The 19,532-nt window shown below is 47.0% G+C and overlaps 1 protein-coding gene across 1 annotated transcript; it reads left to right on the forward strand.

The window, feature by feature from the left end:
- Positions 1 to 5,065: 5,065 nt before the first annotated feature.
- On the forward strand, positions 5,066 to 16,444 carry CYB5B (cytochrome b5 type B). Its single transcript, XM_080637676.1, has 5 exons — positions 5,066 to 5,247; positions 12,494 to 12,622; positions 13,173 to 13,199; positions 15,029 to 15,060; positions 15,860 to 16,444. The coding sequence occupies exons 1-5, from the start codon at positions 5,098 to 5,100 to the stop codon at positions 15,948 to 15,950; spliced, it is 429 nt and encodes a 142-aa protein (XP_080493802.1). The 5' UTR covers positions 5,066 to 5,097; the 3' UTR covers positions 15,951 to 16,444.
- Positions 16,445 to 19,532: the final 3,088 nt, after the last annotated feature.

Consider the following 19,532-nt stretch of genomic DNA (forward strand, 5'->3'; position numbering starts at 1 on the left):
ACCCGGCTATCCCGGGCACCGGGGGACACCGCAGAGCTCGGCCCCGCTGTGCCGCAGCGCGGGGGTTGCTCCCCGCCCGCCTAGAGGGAGGCCCAGAGCAAGGGACGGGGCTGTCCTCCAGGTCGTGTCGTTCTCTGGGTACAAGCGGCGTTTCCCGGGGCCCTGGATGCCCTGTTCGGGGTGCGAGGTGTGGAGCAGCAGGTCAGTGCCCGCTGTGAGCGATGGGAGCCGGGGTAAGAGCTTCCCCGGGCACCTCACCCCGGGCACAGATGTCTCTTCAGCCTGTTCCACCACCCAGAACAGAGCCAGTGCCCTTGCCGCCAGCACAGACATGCTCAGAGCTGTCTGCCAAAGCACGAGCCATCCCCATGGAGCCATCCCATCCACCATTCCCAGGCGGCACTGGGAGCACGGACCCGATGTTAAGGCAGAAGCACAGCCTGTGCTTGTAGATGTGACCGAAAACTTCAGGTATTAGAGCAGCGTCATTATTTTATACTTTATTTGGGGTTTTATTTTACTTTATGCTCTTTATTCCACTCTTTTGAACAGCTGGATGTTTTCTACACTGCATACACCCATTGCCATGCCAGGATGTCTCCCACTCAGACACAGCATCTCTGTGGCCTGGGGAACATCACTGACACCTCCAGGGAACACCACCCAATGCCATTCGGGAGACCACATCACCTGAGATGGAAAAGCAGGTGAAAACTCCTCTCACATTAGGTTACCAGGGATACTCCCTTCTGTTGGTCCGGAGGAGGAGAAAATGAATGTGAGCAAAATCGCAGTCTCAAACGGAAAACAGTAAAAGCAGAAGGGAGTTTTATGGGCAAACAAATTGAGGTAAAAATAATCTCATCAGGAAAGGAGGGTGGTTGCTCACTTTGCTGGGCCATCACGGTGCCACACAGCCGTTAAACGTTAGGAAGGATGAGGCAACAGATACCACCGGCTGCTTCTTGGGCTGAGGGCGTGCTGGAGTGACACGCTTTGCTAAGACACTTTTCCCTATGAAACACCTGTGCTCCTGCACCTCAGACACACACTGCTCCAACCAGATGAGCCAGGGCTTTGACAGATCCCACCAGCTCAGTGCAGGTTTTAGGATTTTGAAGCTATTTTTGCTCAAAGATGGGGAAAGAGGAGTCCCTGCAGTCCTCTCCCAAGGGAAACAAGCTCTGTCAGGGCTTCCTTCCCACATGGTATGGGGCCTTCCCATGCCAATTATGTGCTCGCAGCACCCAGCACTGGAAAGTGAGCCTGAAACTGTGGTTTCCAGAGTACATACAAACCAGTTTTACTCTCTCAATCTTGTACAATGAATGAAAGGGAAGCAGGGAATGCGGAAGCAGGCGGTGGCCTTCCTGTCCTTTTCACCAAATCGTTGGCTGGTGTCATCACCAATCTGTTTCAGAAAAAGGTTTAGGGTTCACGTGCCGGGCAAAATGCTGGGCAGGAAGGCACAAATTTCAGTTGTGTTTGTGCTTTTTAGCTGTAACTCATTGATTTATGGATTTTGATGAAGTGATTACAGGTTAAAGAAAACATTCCAGGGAACAAGATCAGCACGTTGCTGCGGTCTCATGTCTTTCTGTATGAGTTACAGTGGAAAATAAAGGAGAATCACCGGGGGCACCTGGTCACTGCACTCTGTTCTCTTTGCTGTTGTGGAGCACAGGCTGCATAAACAGGAGATGACAGCAACTGCACACAGGGTTTTTTGCTCTGCAGATGGACACATGACAGATTTCCGACTTCTCTTTGGGCTTGATAATGGTAAGAGAGAGCAGTGACTGAATTGTGTTGCTCAGTAAATAAATAAATACAGAGCTTGTCTGTTACTGTCATCATTAATGGTATTGCTAATGTGCCTAGAAAGCCTGGACATGGACCAGGGCACCACATGTAATGTACAACTGGAGCTGTCTAACAGAGGCAGTGACAGCTGCCAAAAACCAGGCAGCAGTTAAACAGCAAGAAAGGGGAATGTTGAGGAGGATCATAAGGCCACTGTGCAAAATACATGGCAAACCCTCGAGGTGTGAGAGCTGCAGAGAAGCACAAAGGCACTTACTAAAGAGATTTATCGAGTACGTTATAGAAATAGATGCTGTGAACTAACTCAAGGCAGAGGTGAGTACTTCATATTGAAATCAAGACAGGTGGGGATAAGCTGGGATCTAGGAAAAGAGATGTAGCTTTTGATGCAACCAAGGACTGGGACCAACCAAAATGTGCCAAGAGATGGGCAGCCTCATGAAAACAAGAGAGGAATCATCTTTGCTGCAGCTCTTTGTGCTAGATGAGACTTGGCTGCCCTTGCTAAGGCCAGGCAGAAGGATGCTGGGTGCATGATGATGAAATCCCCTTTAGTTTACAGTCTGTGGCCTGGCTGGAGGAAGCTTCTCTCCCAGACATGTTACCCAGTAAGGGACTTGCAGTTGTATGCCACATCAGAGCAAGGAGCTAAAAGGCTTCCATTTCAGAGGAGGTACTTTGGTTACACAAAGAATCAAGGAAACATCCCTCATGACTGGGAAAAGGTACACCAAAAGAATCAAAAGGAGAAGAACAAGTTTAGGGTTTCATCTGTGCTGAGACTGACCTATTGATGAGGGGACTGCAAAAAAGTTTCAGGACAAGAGGCCAAGACTTTGACAATATACAAATACCTGGTTAAATAAATGCATGAACTTGCCCTGGTAGAGAAGATACCCAAATCTGTGTTTGCAGGCGAAGTGAGAAATAGCCAGAGAGGGAGCTGAAAGGTCTGTGCCCTCCAGCCTGCAACAGAGCTCCATAGGAGGATGATGATTTTAGAAACAGCCTGCTATTTTGCACAGCCAAAGCGTGTACGGACAGAGCACTTGTTCTGACACTCAGATTGGAAGAAGGCACTGCACAATTTCTTGGGCAATGGTGGGGAATGAGTGTATATTTAAAGGAGGACTTCAAGTGTGCACATGTTGCCTAGTCAAAAAAACCAAAAAAGTCTCCCAAAATTATAACAGATTTAAATACCAAGAGACAATACTGTAACTCTAAGGCTGTATCAGCAAATGTCATAAAGTTTAATGTAGAGGGTGGCCCCACAAAAGTGTTCAGTTCACCACAGCAATATAACAAAGGCAGTAAGTGGAGCCACACGCTGCACTACCTACCAGGCTTTGGAGGAGCAGAAATCCTGGTATGCATTACTAGCAAAGCACGAGTGATAACTGAAGAGATCTTGAGCTTGCTGGGAAGCACAGGGCAGTATATGTGCTTACAAAAAAGACAAACACTGCTACAGCAGTGAGAAACAAGAGTCTTAAGGGACAACATGAGGAAAAGTTGCCAGCACAGCAGGTCCTGAAGGATGTGAAGCAGTCAGTACCGTGGTACATCCAGGTTTGCAGTTTACCTTTTTAAGATAGAGCACACTGATAGCAAGAGACAGGTGCGAATCCTGCACATCAGACTGATGTGCAATGACTCCAATGCTTCCTCTCCCTGCACTTAGTTCTTTAGCTCTTAAGGTGGCTTTATTTCCTTGCTACTTTGATGGTACCTCGATCCCCATTTCTTGGTACAAAACCAGCAGAACAAGGACAGGATAAGCTGGTGTATGAAAACCAGCTGCCAATGCCAGGCCTCAGCCCAGAATTGCAGCCATTTGCAAAGGTTGTGCCTTACAGCAGTAACTGGATTAGAGACGATGGTTGGCAGACACCACTGGAGCAATTCCTTCCTCTCTCTAAAAGACCTCTTTCTTGTCAGAGAGCGGCCTTGAACGCTTGTTCGACCCACAACCTGGGACAATCAGGGAGCTAACCTGTCTTCTTACTGAAGTGGATGTGGACAGGCAGTGTGGCTTGTCAGGGTGACATCTCTGAGCTGATAAATTTCCCAAACTGTGCCATGAGATATGCCTCATTCCCATGGAGATCCCAGCTTGGTGACACAGGTACCTACCTCTCTGAGCTCCTTTTAAAGTCCCAGCTGCAGCAAACTGCGCAGCTGTGAGCCTGCTTGAATTCTCCTTGCAGATATCTTTAATCTTCAGTCAGTGTAGGCAATGATATTAGCACATCTTACAACACAGGGCATTTCTGCCTCCTCAGTAGTTACATTAAAATAAACAGCCTTACACCTGCAAGTGCAAGAAAATAAATTCTATAGCCACAAACGTCAGTTTATAAATGAAAACCATCAGACTTAAAAATTACTTGTGTTTCTGAGGTTCCAAACAGCCTCTTTGGCCCTAAATCTGTTCAATGGGGCTGGCAGGGAAGAACTTACCAAGTGCCTCACATTAGATCTGCACGTGAACATGTTCCTTTGGGAACTGGTGAGAACACAACACTTGCAAGTGTGCTGCATCTCTGTCTGTTTAAAGGTCTGAGATGGCCATCTCTTTTATAAAGAATACACCAAAAGGAGCAGTATAGAAGCTCCTTTCCGTTGGCAGTGGAATCAAAAGCCTACCAAAGGAGTGCTACACCTCGGCCAAAGGACCCTCACACTTATATAAGCCTTACCAGCACACATCCCGTACACTTCTCAATGGAAGCAACCACTACCTGTGGCTCCCTGTCCCCGCACTCACGTGGATGGCTGGCACCACTCATCCGCAGCGTTTACTACCGGAGGCAACCCCGAGGTGGTCTGTGGCAGACAGACCCCCTATGGCCCAGCTCGGGAGGGTGGCTGCACCCCCGGCCGCAGGCAGCTCAGGTAGTCCCTGAGAGGGACTATTACCAGGGGTGGGAAGAGCAGCCCGCTCTCCGGTGGCCCCAGGGGTCCGGAGGGAGCCGGGGCCGGGCCGGGCTGAGGTGGCCGGGGCCCAGCGGACCGCGCTGCCTGAGGCGACGCGAGGCCACGTCCAGCACCTTCCCGCTCAATCGCTCTGCCCGCTCCCTACTGGCCCAGGCCCGGCGCCGCGCCCTCCCATTGGCTGCAGCCAGCACCAGGAGTCGCGCCACCGCCGCCCGCTCCTCATTGGCCTGCGGACTGGGCCGGTAGCCGTAGGGGGCGGGCGGGGCGTGTGCTATCGCTACGGTGGCGGCCGTGAGCCAAACACGTCGTTTCGCGAAGCTGCCGGCAGCCACCATGGAGTCCGGGAAGCCCGCAGAGGCCGGAGATTGCGCGGAGGCCGGGTCCGTGTTCACGCTGGAGGAGGTGGGGAAGCGGAACTCCAGCCGCGAGGCCTGGTTCGTTATCCACGGGCGCGTCTACGATGTCACGCGCTTTCTGGAGGAGGTGAGGCCGGGCGGGGAGGGGGCATGGCGGTGGTGGGTCGGGACATGCGGGTGCTGAGGGAGGAGAGCGCCGGAGGGAGCGGGGAGACCCTGGGGTTGGTGTTTGGGGATGAGAAGAAAGGGGAGGGCTGGGGGGTGCAGGAGGGGTGACACGGGGGACAGAGACCCGGGGCGGGAGGGGCTCCGGTGTCCATGGGGCAGCGCTCCGGCCCCAGGCTGTGGGGGCCCAACACTGGCCGAAGGAGGGTCCCAGGAGCGCTGACGCCGCAGGGCTGCTCTCCGCCTGGGCGGGTCGTGTGCGCCAGGACAGTGCCTGCCCCTGCTCAAGGTACCTGCCATAAACGGGAGACGAACGGCGGGTCATGCTGGCAGAGGCCAGGCAGGCGGACGGGTTGTGCTTGGACTCCTTTGAGTCGCCTTCTGCTGCCCGTGGAACTGTTGGGGCACGCCTCACCTGCGAGGCGCAGCTCTCTGCGAGCTGTGTTACTTCACTTCTGGCCTTGTAGGGTAAACCGTATCGGGCTGGATCAGTAGTTTAAATATGACATCCCCAGGGACACCCCGTAACTTGAAGGAGAAAGTAATGGTGATTCAGTAGGTGAGCACCTGCTGCAGCATTGCCTTCCTGCAGGGACCGTGCATGGATGGCTTGGAACCAATGCAGTCTCTGCTGCCTGATCTCCAGTTCTCTTGGCTCTGTGGACAAACATTGCTTCTGGACTCGATGCTTTTGCCTTCTGTTTTTGAAAAAGCTGAGATTGTATTGTTAGCATTCGGAGATGAAAACAGAGTGGGAAGAAACGGCAAAAACTTTCCAAGGGGTTTATCCCAGCTTCAAGTACCACCAAACCCTTTTAGCATCTACAGGGTAATGTACAAAATTTAGTCTGAATTGGCTTTAAAAGCAGAGCAACCCATTGAGAATGCACATGTTGCTGCTTGTTGGTTTGCTTGTCTAAATTAAACTACTATTTTCCTCCAGGCATGTATGATTAAAGCACGTGTGCTAAGTAGTCATAACATATAATGGCAAAGCTACCTTGGTGAGGTGTAGAGGCTTACCAGAGGAGGAGGGAACGATAACCTGGCTGCTTTTTTGCAGTGGACTGACAGCTGAAGGTAGTGGCTTTCTGTGTAGGTTTTGGTATTTTATTATAAAGTTGGAGACAAGCTGTTTTGTTCTTTGGGTCCAGTATCATAATACTTCATTCAGGATCTGACCTGTACTTTGAGTCTTGCCCCAACATTTATTTTAAAAGACCCTCTAAGGTGTCTCAGTGGCCAGATTAGGGAGCTCTTTTTTACTACGGTGGCTTGAACTGGCCTTTGCCATAGCCAGTTCTGCACTGTTCATAGCTTTTATAACAAAACAAATCTTGCTTCCAAAGGACCATAAATGGATCCTGGCTGCTCTCTCATTTGCACACCGGTGTCTGCTGTTGGTACTCCAGCACTCTTTACAGAGGCCTCTGTGTCAGGTCCAGGAGCTGAAAGGCAGCTGCTGCTCTTGGATCTTCGATACTCAAGGCAGACTTGAGGCCCAGAGTATGGTGCAAAGAAAGGCCTGTGGGACAGTGAGATGGTGCTTGCTGGAAGCAGGGAGCTTTGGAGCTACAGAGCAGCAGTATTGTGAAGAATTACCAGCTGATGCTCAGCTGTTGGTTTTACTTGAGAACCCATAGGTCTCGCTGAGGTGAGGGACCAGTTTCATGTTTAATCACACACATCTACAAGAAGATACAAACTGTACTGTAGACAGCTTATTCTTGGGGTGGGAAAGAGAAGGTAATCATTTTGAGTGTGACTCTTAACTCAGGAAGTTCTGAAGTGGTGGAGCTGTGAGCAGAATTAAGGTACTCTGATTCCTGTTCAGGTTAGTTCACAAGACCAGAAGTTTTCCAGATGGTACATGAGGGTTTTTTAAGCAGCTGACTGCCTCCTCCTACATGCACACACAACCCACCCCTCCACCCCCCCGGGCCCATGTTTGGGCTCCCCAGCACTAGGCCAAACCTGTCATCTGGCATCTCTCACATTCCTGAGAATTTGGGTGGGTGCAGTGGAGTACAAAGCTGTGAGCCCAGCTACCTCTGCTGAGCAAGTCAAACTGGCAGAGTGGTGGGTGTGTTCTGAAGAAGGCTTGTTACTCCACTAGTTTTTTAAATCTTCCATGTTTGCCTGCAACTAGAAGTCTAGTACAAGAACCAGGGGACATCAAAGAAGCTGGAGCCAGGTCCAGAACAAACAAATGGTGTGTCTTCATGCAATAGGGAGCAGACCAGTGGAACTCCTTGCCGAAGGTTGTTGTGAATGCAAGAAGGTTAAGTAGATTATGGAGAAGACTAGGCAAAAATGTGGAAAAGCAATCTGCTGCTGGTTTCTGAATAGCAAAGCACTGTGGGTTTAGGAAGAGCCAAAACCAGCTGGAGGTTGGGACAGTACTTGCAGAAACCATCTGCCTTGTCTTACACTTGCCTCTGTGTTCCAGATATGGTTGCTACTTACTGCTTTTCAGACTTAAGGATTAGAAAAATGTTTCTGAGATACTAACCCTGGTGTGACTGATGATGTCTTTCGGAGCAGGGACACTGTGGTGGTCAGTCTTCATCTCAGTGTTCTCTGTTGCATCTGGGACATGCTCCCTGAGACACCTTCAGTATTATAAATAAGCCCAGAAAGACACTTTGCTTCCCCACTGGAAGCCAGGTTTAGCAGTGCCCTGAATTTTACCTTTAGATGATATTTCATATTGCCCTTTCCAAGCTCTTTATCCCATTTGTGTCTTTTTCCAACGTGAAAAAGATCTACTTGGACTAGGGAATGAAGAATAAGGCGACTGTTTTAACTGTGCCAGTGTGGCTGACACAACAGTGTGCTGTGTATGCCCCTTGCTGATGTAGTCAGTCTTTTAAGTGTAGATCAAGGCCTAATTTATTCACAAAAATGCGCTTTATATCTCTTACCCCACTGCAATCGGTTGAGTGACAGGGGAACAATGTGCAACTGATTGGAGCCAGGGATGTTCGTCTTGTTTAAAAGTTGAAGTTGTCTGATAAACTGTTCTGCTTTACAGCTTTGATTGCTGTAGCTGCAACTATCAGGCTTTCAGTGGGTAGTGTTTCCCCTTCATCCTGTGTAGTCACTGAAGCTGTGTCTAACTGTTGCCTTTTCTGGCCTTTGGTCATAGATTATTTGAACAGGATTGCTGAATATCCATCACAGCGTTACCTCAGAGAGCTTGTGTAATCCTGAAGAAGCCTCACTGCTAAGAGATTGTTCAATTCTGCTTCATGGTTCCTACAAACTAGGTACAGGAGGTCAGCCATTAGCTAGACAACTTACAACCCATGTGTTGTTTGAAGCATATATCACTTTAAACTTTCAATTTACTTTGTTATTTACTATGTAATAGAAGGAACAATTAAGACACCACAGAGCAAAATTCTGCTGAAGTCTGAGGTGAACAAAATGCAGGCAATGTGCAAAGAAGGCAACTGGTATTTCATACAAGTTTCTGAGAGGCTGCAGTCTCCTTTGCTTCAGAAAGCCCGTGGCAACAGTGTAATTTTCTCCCAGATCAAGGTGGCTGGACCACCAGAATACTACTCCTCATTGCAGTAGTCTAGAAAAGCAAGGGTAGGCTATGGCTAGAGTAGAAAGGGCTGGCTGCCCAGGTAGGTGTGAATGATGAGTCAAGAAGTGGAGGAAGGCAGGTCTACCTCCCTGACAGGCGCTCTTAGGTCTGGTCTGCTCACACATACACCCTCACAATCTGTAATAGACTTAATTTCAGAAGCATTCAGAAGCACAGAATTCTAGTGATAGAGGGACATGGTTTATCTCCATTTTTACGCAGTACTAAAAGAGTCTGGAGGTACGTGTTTCTTCAATGTATGCCTTTTTGTCTGTTGCCTGAGTCCACAAGACACAGCAGCGAGCACAGCAGCTTTGTGTCTTGGCATGTGCTGCTGCTTCTGATACCCGTGAGAAGTGTGGGTAGAAATCTATTTGAACTGGTTTCCTAGTGGCATGAACCTGGGTTGTAACAACTCTAACTCACATTGGTCAGTTGGTTTCGAATATAATGTTCTTCAAACTGTGTTTCAAATGAAGGAAATACTCTGCTACTGACAGCTTCTCATTAAAATAATATGGTTCTAACAGAGCATATCACTTAGATGGAAGTGAAGAGGAAGGACTTATCAGATGGTTGCTTTCACAACAGAGGCAGCAAGTTTGGATACCTTTCTTTGTCTTTCTGCATTTGAGTCTTGCGTACTCTGGTGCATCTGAAACCAGAACTCTGTAAGGCAGAAGGAGGAATGTCAGAGATCTGGTTTTGCTCATGCTGACTTACTCCAGCTTTGCAGAGATATTTTTTGAGGAACCTGTTCCGCATTTTAAAACAAGCTTTGAAGGATGTGTGGCTGATGAACGCTATTGGTGTCTAGGTGGCTGCTGGTCGTTGTTTTCTGTCTTGTATTGTACTGATACCTTATTACTGCACAGTGATACTCTTCCTTTCCTGGGTTATTTCTCTTAATACTGGGGGCTAGGAATGAAAGCTGCTGCATCCCTCCTCAACCTGATGATCTTATGTCTTACCTGTTCCAGCAATCTAATTAGTCGTAGCGCTTAGCTTTGCTTCTGAGTTCATTTGTAGTCTGCAGTGGGTCTGTAGCAGCAGTTGCCAGGCAGACATATGCAGATGGGCACTTGGGAGTTTGCAGAAAGGCGGCTGGCTCTTGGCTCTCTCTCGCCTTCTGCAGGGAGTTTGTGTTATGCTCTCACAGGCCTCTGCTGTGTGCCTGGGTTCTGGCTTGCTGCTGCTTTTTGCTTGCTCCATATCCCTTCTAAAAGCTACACAGATAAAGCATCTTCTGAGGTCTCATGAATAAATACAGCCTTGCTTGCTGAACACTGGAAATGCACTATATGAGTTGCTAATTAGGAAGTGAGTCATCAAGGGCAAACTTTGCCATCTTAAGGGTGTCAGTAACATTTAAGTGAGCTTGGTCTGAATATGGGTCTGCACGACTCCCTACTCTGCTGTTCTCTGGACCCAGTTTGGAGAACTCAGTTGAAGTGGCACACTGAAATGGTGCTTTTGAGAGCACCTCTTGTAGCTGTGAGTGCTGCAGAGCACAAGGAAGTCTTGGGTTTCCTCCCCCCAAGTCTCCTGACTGTGACAGGAGCAGGCTGGCGTCCCTTCTGTGCTGCCTGAGCCAAGGCCTCTTAAGCTGGTGATGGCTGTTGTTTTCTCATTCCCAAATCACAGCGTTCTTCCTGTAGAACTGTTTTCTTTGCTCAGTACTGTTGGTCATACCCTTCCAGAACTGGTGCTTCAAGACTATTAATGTTGCTGTCAATGTGCACCTTATTGTGTGTGCTGAAGGCTCCAGTGACAAGGAGGTTCCATTTCTCTTGCTGCTGTTGAGGAAGACTTCTGAGGACTGGCACTTGGGCCCACCTCTCTTGTTCTTATTTGCTTTCGTCTGTTTCTTTTCAGAAACAGATATTTTTCAGCCATTGTTTCCTCTGGAAGTACTTCCCCTTCCCTCCTTTCCCCTCTCCTGCAGTTGCAACATTTCCAGTTTTCATGTTTTCCTGCAGAAACTGTAGCTTTGACAAATTTTGTGGCAGCGTAAATTACTTCCTGTATAAATAGTCTGGGTTTACGTTAGCTCGGGTATGACAAGGTAAGAATTGTCTAGTTGCAGTTGTGGCTGTCTAGTCCTTTCAGAAATATGATATGCCAAAATGGTCTGAAGTCTTTCGGTTTGGGGATTACAGCAAAGGACAGATGTGCATGAATCATTAATTCTTTTTCTTTTGTCATTGTGGATTTAGCAAGTGCATAGAAAGGCTTCAGACCCAAAGAGGAGTAAACTTTACCTTTCTTCTTGTCTCTCCTGTGTGCAAAGACTCGATGCCACCAAAAGCCAATATCCACTGCATGTTCCCTATTACTGCAGGGGTTTTTTTAGGGTGGATGATTAGGAAAGCAGAAGTGTCATCTTAAAATTCAGTTCTGATATTTTTCCATCTGAAATGAGATTCCTGGTTAAACATCCCCAAGGAGTTCTTCTAGAACACTTAAAGTAGATGACAAGTTTTTATCCCCTACTTTCTGCAGGTGCTTTTATAAGCACCTCAGTTAGAATATTTAGTGCTTGTTGCCTGATGCTGTAGAAAACTGGGTTAGTCCCTGTGTGTGCACTCAGAAGCCAGACTTTATTGGTTTAACTGTATTAGCTGATTGTTTAACTAGTTGTTCACACTCACACTATAAAGACATAGCACTTTGCTGGCTTTGTGGTTAGCGTGCCTGTTCCTGGACTTACGGTATTGACAGTGCTACACAAGAGTCCAAACCATCAAGGAGAACAGAATTGCCCAGGGTTCTGTGTCAGTTCATACCACTTGGTCTGTCAGTTTTCTGTGACCATCTGCCACCACAGAAACGTCAGTGTCGTTGTGGAGCATCCTTGTGGATTTGGTACTTTTGTTGTTATAACTTCTGAATCTGAGATCAGTTTGTGATGTCAAACTGATCATTTTTCATGACACGTTTTTTCTCTTCCTGGTTGTTGAGTGGTTGTTTGTACACTGGATGAATGCAGTATTGTTGATGCTACACTAGAGCTGTAGCCACTTATGCCACTAGAAAACATGATGCACTTCTCTGTTCTTTTCCATTCATTTGACTGTCAGCCAAATACTTTTATTTTCTGAAGTATCTGAAGAAGCAGAATATCCTTTCCTGATGCCTGTGAAGGCAGTGTTGTCTTGTGCTTCACTAGCAGCTAAGATGCCTCAGGACAGTTCTTGCGAAAATCATGCAGGAGAGGCTCCTCTGCAAGCAGGGGAGCCTGATTTGTGCAGCAGAGCCCATGAAGAACTACATGAGGATATTCTTTCATCTGTGTTATTTTCTTGCCCAAATCCATTATGGAATCACAGAAGGGATAGCTTTGCTGTGGGGGACAAAGCTGTGCTCCCTGTGTACATTGGGGATTTGCTTCTTTGGAAGGATTTTTATTATGGAAGGTGTTTTTCAGGCTGTGCAGCACACATCGTTCTCTGTAAATTCCTGAAGGAGAGGTTAGACAGTTGAACCTTTGGAAGATTTTCTTGATGATGCTGGTTTGAGGCATCCATGATGAACAGAAGAAATGAAAGCAGACAGGCAAAGGTACTCTTGTACCTTTTTTGCATCTTTGCTCACCTGAACTCTTTTCTTCCAGCATCCAGGTGGAGAAGAGGTTTTGCTCGAACAAGCTGGTAGAGATGCCACGGAGAGCTTCGAAGATGTCGGGCATTCCTCAGATGCCAGGGAAATGCTCAAGCAGTACTACATCGGGGAGATCCACCCGGTAAGGACCAGCAGACTGTCACGGCCTCTTTCAAACACAGGATGGGACTGTGTGAAAGTGTGATTCTCCTTTGTGTAACCCACTGAATACATAGACTGAGATGTGTCTTGTGAAATAAGTAAGTAGTTAAGGGTTTTGGGCAGTCTCTATGTTGCCCAGGATTTCTGTTGAGGAAAACCAATCTCTGTTGAGGAAACAAAACTAAGTTAGTCTTCTCTTCCCACCATTTGAAACAGATTTCTCACTACAGTTAAATTAAGGGCACTTAAAGAATGTCATCCTTTAGTGGTGGTACCATAACTTCACCTTGCCTTGTAATTTAGAGTTCAAGAGGGTGAGAGATCACAGGGGCATGGCACAAACACCAGCTTCCTGCCTGCTGCAACAGCTGTGCCTTTGGGTGCTGAAGGAATCACTCCTTTGAAACCTGAGTCTAGGCAATTGCGCCTTTGATGAGGACTGTGTACAGAACAATTCCCTTGTCAAGACTGCAGGTTTCTCTTGAAGTCAGTGCTCATATTTTTTCTTCTTATTTTTTTCCCCTTGACAGCACGATCGTGAAAAAGAAGGTTCCAAGGTAAGCTATTAGTATTTTACTTTCCTGTTTTAATTTAATGCTGTGGAAATGACGCTCATAGAATGAAACAAAGAAGTTGTCACACACCTCTTTTATGTTGTTTTTTTTTTTTCTGTGGAGCTTGTGGCTTTCTGTTTAAACAAGCTAAAGTAATGAATAAATCTTCCAAGCAAATTATACGTTTGTTTTTGTGCTGAAACTCAGCAGTCATCTTGGTGTGAAATTGGAAGGGTTTTTTGTGCCCTCTCTCCCCTGACATCGGCAGTGTTATTTCCACACCTTGAGCCACAGACTGGTTTTTTGCATCACTCGCTATGTCCTGACCACTGAACTGTTGGTGGTGTTACATTCAAGCCAGCAGACAGGCACAGCCACTGTGGGCTTGGCTGTAAAACAAGAATTCTTTGTTAACTGCCCTAGCAATTATTGGCTTTGCTTAAAACTCAGGTACTCCTGGATTAGAACAGGGCACAATGTTGCAAAAATGCCTTTGAAATGGATGGGGAGGGGGAAATGGTAATAAATAGAATCCCATAGGAGAGGTAAACATGTGCCTTGCAGCTGGCTTCTCTTCATGCTTGGATTGAAGGCTTAGACCAAGTGCAGCTTTGCCTTCAACACCACTTTCATTAGCTGCTGTTCAAAGCAGGGCCATTTGCAGGGTAGCAGGACCCAAAAGGGAAACTGTTAACAGAGGGAGCGGTGGCTGAAGCCCTTGAGAGTGTTTGCTTGCTGTAGTCATAGAATAATTCAGGCTGTATGAAGTCTACACTTAGTTAAAACATGGGACTGCATAATTATGCATATATTCACCTTAAAATTTATTGTTTTGTTTAACTCTGTTTCATAAACAGGATCATAAATGTGTCTAGAAATAAGTAGTAATCTGAGTGGCTCTCTTGGATATAAATTAAATACTTTTTCTCTTCTGAAGAGAAAGTCCAGTGAGTTATGTACTCCTAAGGCATTTCTCCAGTGTACATCATCTGTTTTAAAAGCAGGCCCAAGCATAACTCAAAAACAGCAGCAAGAGGTAGAAGTCAGTAATGTGAAAATAAACAGGTGGGAGCAACAAACAAATAAAAACCTGTACATGTATATCCTTGTGATGCAGCTCAAGAAGTAGCTTCCCACAGGTGTCAATGTTTAGCAGCTACTGAATATATTACAGCAGAAGAGAAGCACTAAAGCTCTCAGGAAATTGATATAATTCTGTTCAGGATGGGCACAAAAGGTGGTTTTTGTTTGCTGCTCTCCAGTTTAAACAATAACTACCAATTGCCATGGAGGCTGTCGAGTTGATGAAAGCCCAAGTGAGAATTGCAGCTGACTGGAAGGAGGATTTAAATTTGCAAGAGTTCTATGAAAGGAGGAGTGCAGAAGTTTGGAAACAGGTAGTGTGTGAGGGAGAGCTGATGAGAACATTGTGGTTGTATGCTTCAGTGGTCAGGGAGCAGGATGGCAAATGGGAACGTGGACAGGGGTTTAGAGAGGGCGTCACACTGAAAGGATGGTCTGTATCAGAGTGCAGGTCACAGTCCATAGTGTTTAAAAGGAACAGGCTGCTTTGCAAGGTAATGAGCAAGACCTTTTATTGTGAGGATGCAAGTTCCAGTGTGAAGTTGGCGACTGGGTCGGAGGGATTGGTTTGGATTGATGGAAAGAATGTGGAGGTGAGGACAATGGCAAGCAGCCCCAGAAATGTCCATGCCTGTGATAGAGGGTGACTGGAAGAGGAAGGGAGGGTTATTTTTACTCTGTGTTTGTAATTACATGTTTAGTCTTGTAGTCTCATTAGCTCATGTTTAACTCCCTATTTCTTCCTTCAGAATCCAAGTGTGACATCCTCAGGCCAATCAAGGTATAGTATCCTCTTAAAAAAAACTGAGTAAGAAATCAAGGGGTTAGGACTCTCCCTCTGTAAATCTGCATTATTAACTCTAATGGGCAGGAAAAAAACCCTGGGGATATTAGTGCACTGTAACCCCTCTGCACTATAGGGGTTATTTCAGTAGGCACTGCAAGCCACAGGGTGACACAATGCAGTGATGTGCATGTTTTTGGAGGTTCTTTACCATGACCAGCCCTGTTTATTTGAAAATCCTTAGAGCCAGAACAGGGCCTTAGTCTTTTGTAGCTGATGCAGAATCTTTTAGCTAAGGAGGCTGCTGAAGGTGAGCCTGTGGCCTCTGGTTTATGCGTGAGGAAGATTTATTGTGGGGTGGATGTAGCAATTTCCATCCTTGAGTCAACTCAGCTGTTTGTATAGCACAAATTACAGTCTGACTTATTTAAGGAAAAACAAAACAAGACAAACCAACAACAAAAAAACCCAAATTGGTTTATGTGCCAGACTGGAAGCTTCAACAATTCAGCTGCTGTTTTCTAAGGCACCAAGCCCTTGCAGGCACAGGGGACTCTCACAAGGACTGGGCTGAGCACTGAGCATGGGGATGGCCAATGCTGCCCAGCCCTGAGAGCCACAGCCCCTTTGGCTGGTCTGTTAGCTGATGAGAGATGGGTTCATAGAGTTCCCTGGGAGAAAACAGACATGTAATAAGTGATGAACATTTTGAATTAATTATTAACTTGCTATTTTCTTCTATTTTATGTGTGTGTGTTTTGGTTTGTTGTGTGTTTGGTTTTTATTCTCTCTGTAGTTTCTGGTCAACATGGCTAATCCCCATCTTCGGAGCACTGGTCTTAGGTTTAATGTATCGCTATTACATGTTGGATGGGAGAACCTCTTGAACTGACCTTGGTGGGACCTCACAAAGCCTGAAGAGGAGGGTGTGAGAGAGAATGCACACATGCAACACATGGAGTTCTGCTCCTCTTAACCTTTCCTGCCTTGCTTTTAGCTTAGTCTGTCAAGTGATGTTGAGATCCATGGGACCAAGCTAATCCCAACCTGTACTAACTCTGGGAGCTGCTGTACTTTCCTCCTGTGGTGGCAGGGCGAGTGCAGCTTCCTGGTATTCTCTCATTTGTGTGTGATCTCCTTGCGTGTGCGTGCTTGTGCGCTCTCTCTCGTGCTCTTTCTTGGTTTCTGAAGTAAACCACAGACAACATTTTTATTTCAATGCCTTTTTGTTAAGCCAGACGACATGAGACAGCTGCCAGTGAGCCTGTGGACTGCCTCAGTCCTTCACATAGCATCATCAGACATAAACTGCAAGTTGTCCAGAAGAGATGGTCAGAGATCCAGTTTCACAGTAACTATCCCAGTGCATGCAGGCAACACTAACTGGAGCAGCAGGAAGTTGTTAGCTTTGCTAGCTCTTTCTGTACATGTCGTTTTTAACGGTTAAACAAATACAAGTATTTTAAAAATTATTCTGTTCATTTTGTAATGTTTGTACTTGTCCCCTTTAAAATGTATGTTCTGTGAAACTATTTACACCTTTGAAGCCTGGTTTGTTTGGGTGCTTTTGTGCTGTGTGTCGTAGTGCCAGGAATGGGAACTGACACATGGCTGCTCAAAATGCAGATTTTTCCCCTTTCTCCCTGAGGTCTTGATCCAACACATGTATTGGAAGCAAAACTCATTATTACTGTGAATGTGCACCAGACTGAGGGGGGGGAAGACAAACCTGGTCTTTTCTGCCTAAATGAAAAGGGGAAAAAATCCATTTGGGATTTGTGCATAATGCTGGTTTTGTCTTGGAATAGAGGAGGATATTTCTCTCTTCTGTTTTTGCGTGTGTGATGTGGTTGGCCTCTAACAGTGCAGAGACAATATAAAGTACGCGTTGTGCATTGAAGCAAAATCTTTCCAGCTACTCCAGCATGTTGGTCTGTGGCTCCGTGAACTGCTAAATAAAGGGAACTCGTGTCCTGGTGGCTGATACCCTTCAGTGGAGCTCTACAACACTGCTCTGACACAAAGGTTACAGCAAAGCTGATCAGCTCTTTGAATTGCTGCAAAAAGGGATAGAATCTACTGGGGTCCTGTTTGTGAAAACCTCCTGCAGGTTGTGGCTTCCTCTTCCTTGAAACTACTCTGTGCCCCTGAAGGTCATGTAGAAGAATTTATTGATGTGGGATTACACTCCACCTGTTCAAAGCAGAAGGCAAAGGAACTGCTTGGTCCCTGGCAATGGAAAGCTCTCCTGGCACTGACTTAGTCCCTCTGCTCCTCCCATGGGCATGGCAGTTGCTGCCAGCAGCAGGTTAGCTTCTGGTGCTCACTCTGAGCAGAGAAGCGACAGCAGTCCCTGTAGATGTCTCTCTTCCCATGGGACTTTTTCCATTGCCATCAGTTGTTTTATCTCTTACAGTGAATTATCTGGCCAGAGAAACCTGGAATTCGCTGCTGCAGTGGGTCTTGGATAACCCTCCAAGTCCTTCATTAGGCCTGGGCTGCTTCCATGGTTTAGTCTGAGTTTATTCTGCCCAAAGGAAAGCAGAAGAGTGTAAATCTGAGTGAAGGAAAATCCCATAGGAAGGACTTGGGATATTCTGTTTAGCTACATGATAAACGATAAAGGTGACAGGCCACAGAGTCATACGTTGACATAGGTCTAAAACTCAGCAAGGAGTCACTCATTATAAGTTTATGGAAAATAGATCTTATAATCTAAACTGATATTTTTATATTTGCAAGGTCCTACACCTGGGTCGGAGCAATCCCAGGCACAGCTACAGGTTGGGCAGAGAAGAGATTCAGAGCAGCCCTGCGGAGAAGGACTTGGGGGTGTTGGTCGATGAGAAAATGAACATGAGCCGGCTGCAGTGTGCGCTCGCAGCCCAGAAAGCAACCGTACCCTGGGCTGCATCAAGAGGAGCATGACCAGCAGGTCGAAGGAGGTGATCCTGCCCCTCTACTCTGCTCTCGTGAGACCTCACTTGGAGCATTGTGTGCAGTTCTGGTGTCCTCAACATGAGAAGGACATGGAACTGTTGGAACAAGTCCAGAGGAGGCCACGAGGATGATCAGGGGCTGGAGCACCTCCTGTATGGAGACAGGCTGAGAAAGTTGGGGCTGTTCAGCCTGGAGAAGAGAAGGCTGCGTGGAGACCTCAGAGCAGCCTTCCAGTATCTGAAGGGAGGCTATAAGGATGCTGGAGAGGGACTCTTCATCAGGGACTGTAGTGAGAGGACAAGGGGTAACGGGTTCAAACTGAAACAGGGGAAGTTTAGATTGGATCTAAGGAAGAAATTCTTTACTGTGAGGGTGGTGAGGCACTGGAATGGGTTGCCCAGGGAGGTTGTGAATGCTCCATCCTTGGCAGTGTTCAGGGCCAGGTTGGACAAAGCCTTGGGTGCCATGGTTTAGTGTGAGGTGTCCCTGTCCATGGCAGGGGGGTTGGAACTGGATGATCTCAAGGTCCTTTCCAACCCTAACTATTCTATGATTCTATATTCCAGACTACTGTTGGCAATACCGCCTGTCAATTTCTATCTCTTGCAGAGCTTCTCTGTTTGTTCTGGTGCTTCCTTTCAGCAGATTAACTGCCTGGGGGAGACCTTCAGTCTTGTTCCAGGGCTTCTCAGAGCTGTTGAGTCTTGCCCAATGCCTTGTGGAAACCCAAGCAGCCTTTGCCAAACAGCTGTCCCTTTTCTGCACACGCACTAGCTCCCTCAAGCATTTTGAGGAGCTTGAGATGCATTTACAGAACCCACATCCAAGTCTTCCCTCTTCTCCATCAGTTACAAGCTTAGAACAGCAACAGTATGCCCAGCACAGGCATATGTTTTACTGGTCCGTGGTCCTGCAGATCCTCCCTGCAGCTCTCTGCCCATGGGACTGGTTTGAAGGGCAGCATGTACATGATGGAGGAAGGCTGGTGTGAGCCTTGTGCTCTCCTGATGCTGAGCTCCCCTCCCCAGGACTCCCTCTGGCAAGGTCATGGGCCCAGCCTGCCTTCCCTCATCCCTTTCCCCTCTGGCTTGATGAATGATGGGTCCCATAGGTGTGGAACTGCTCAGAGACAAGGGAGGCATTAACAAAGCTTGTTTACCTGTTTTATTTAAGGATTAGAAAAGACAATTGCAAATCTTTGTCCTTACACTGAACTTCTCACTCAGCAATGGTTGGTTGCCAGATTCCCTGCACAATGCAGGCACTGTCTCAGCTTTCAGCCTGTGAAAAAACTCTCTGGCTAAAATTAAAGCTGTTTATGTGTGTTTTGCTTCCTTCAGGTGCTCTGGAAAAGGAGTTGAGTGAAGAACGATAAACACAAGCATGGAGGCAGCTTTCGCTGTTCATGTAACCATGTTGCTGGCAGAAGTGTACCGGTCTCCTTGCCTTTGCACAAACCTAAATTCCTTGACAAAGCAGAATGTAACTGTTGATTGAATCGATGGTTTGCAGACGATGGGTAGGAGGTC

This window comes from Psittacula echo (assembly GCF_963264785.1).
Source record: "Psittacula echo genome assembly, chromosome: Z".
Taxonomy (NCBI): Eukaryota; Metazoa; Chordata; class Aves; order Psittaciformes; family Psittacidae; genus Psittacula; species Psittacula echo.

Excerpts from the sequence above, each read along its gene's own strand:
- CYB5B (XM_080637676.1), top strand. The coding sequence starts at position 5,098 with ATGGAGTCCGGGAAGCCCGCAGAGGCCGGAGATTGCGCGGAGGCCGGG. Across the intron at positions 5,248-12,493 it reads TCACGCGCTTTCTGGAGGAG|CATCCAGGTGGAGAAGAGGT; the intron begins GTGAGGCCGGGC and ends CTTTTCTTCCAG. Across the intron at positions 12,623-13,172 it reads ACATCGGGGAGATCCACCCG|CACGATCGTGAAAAAGAAGG; the intron begins GTAAGGACCAGC and ends TCCCCTTGACAG.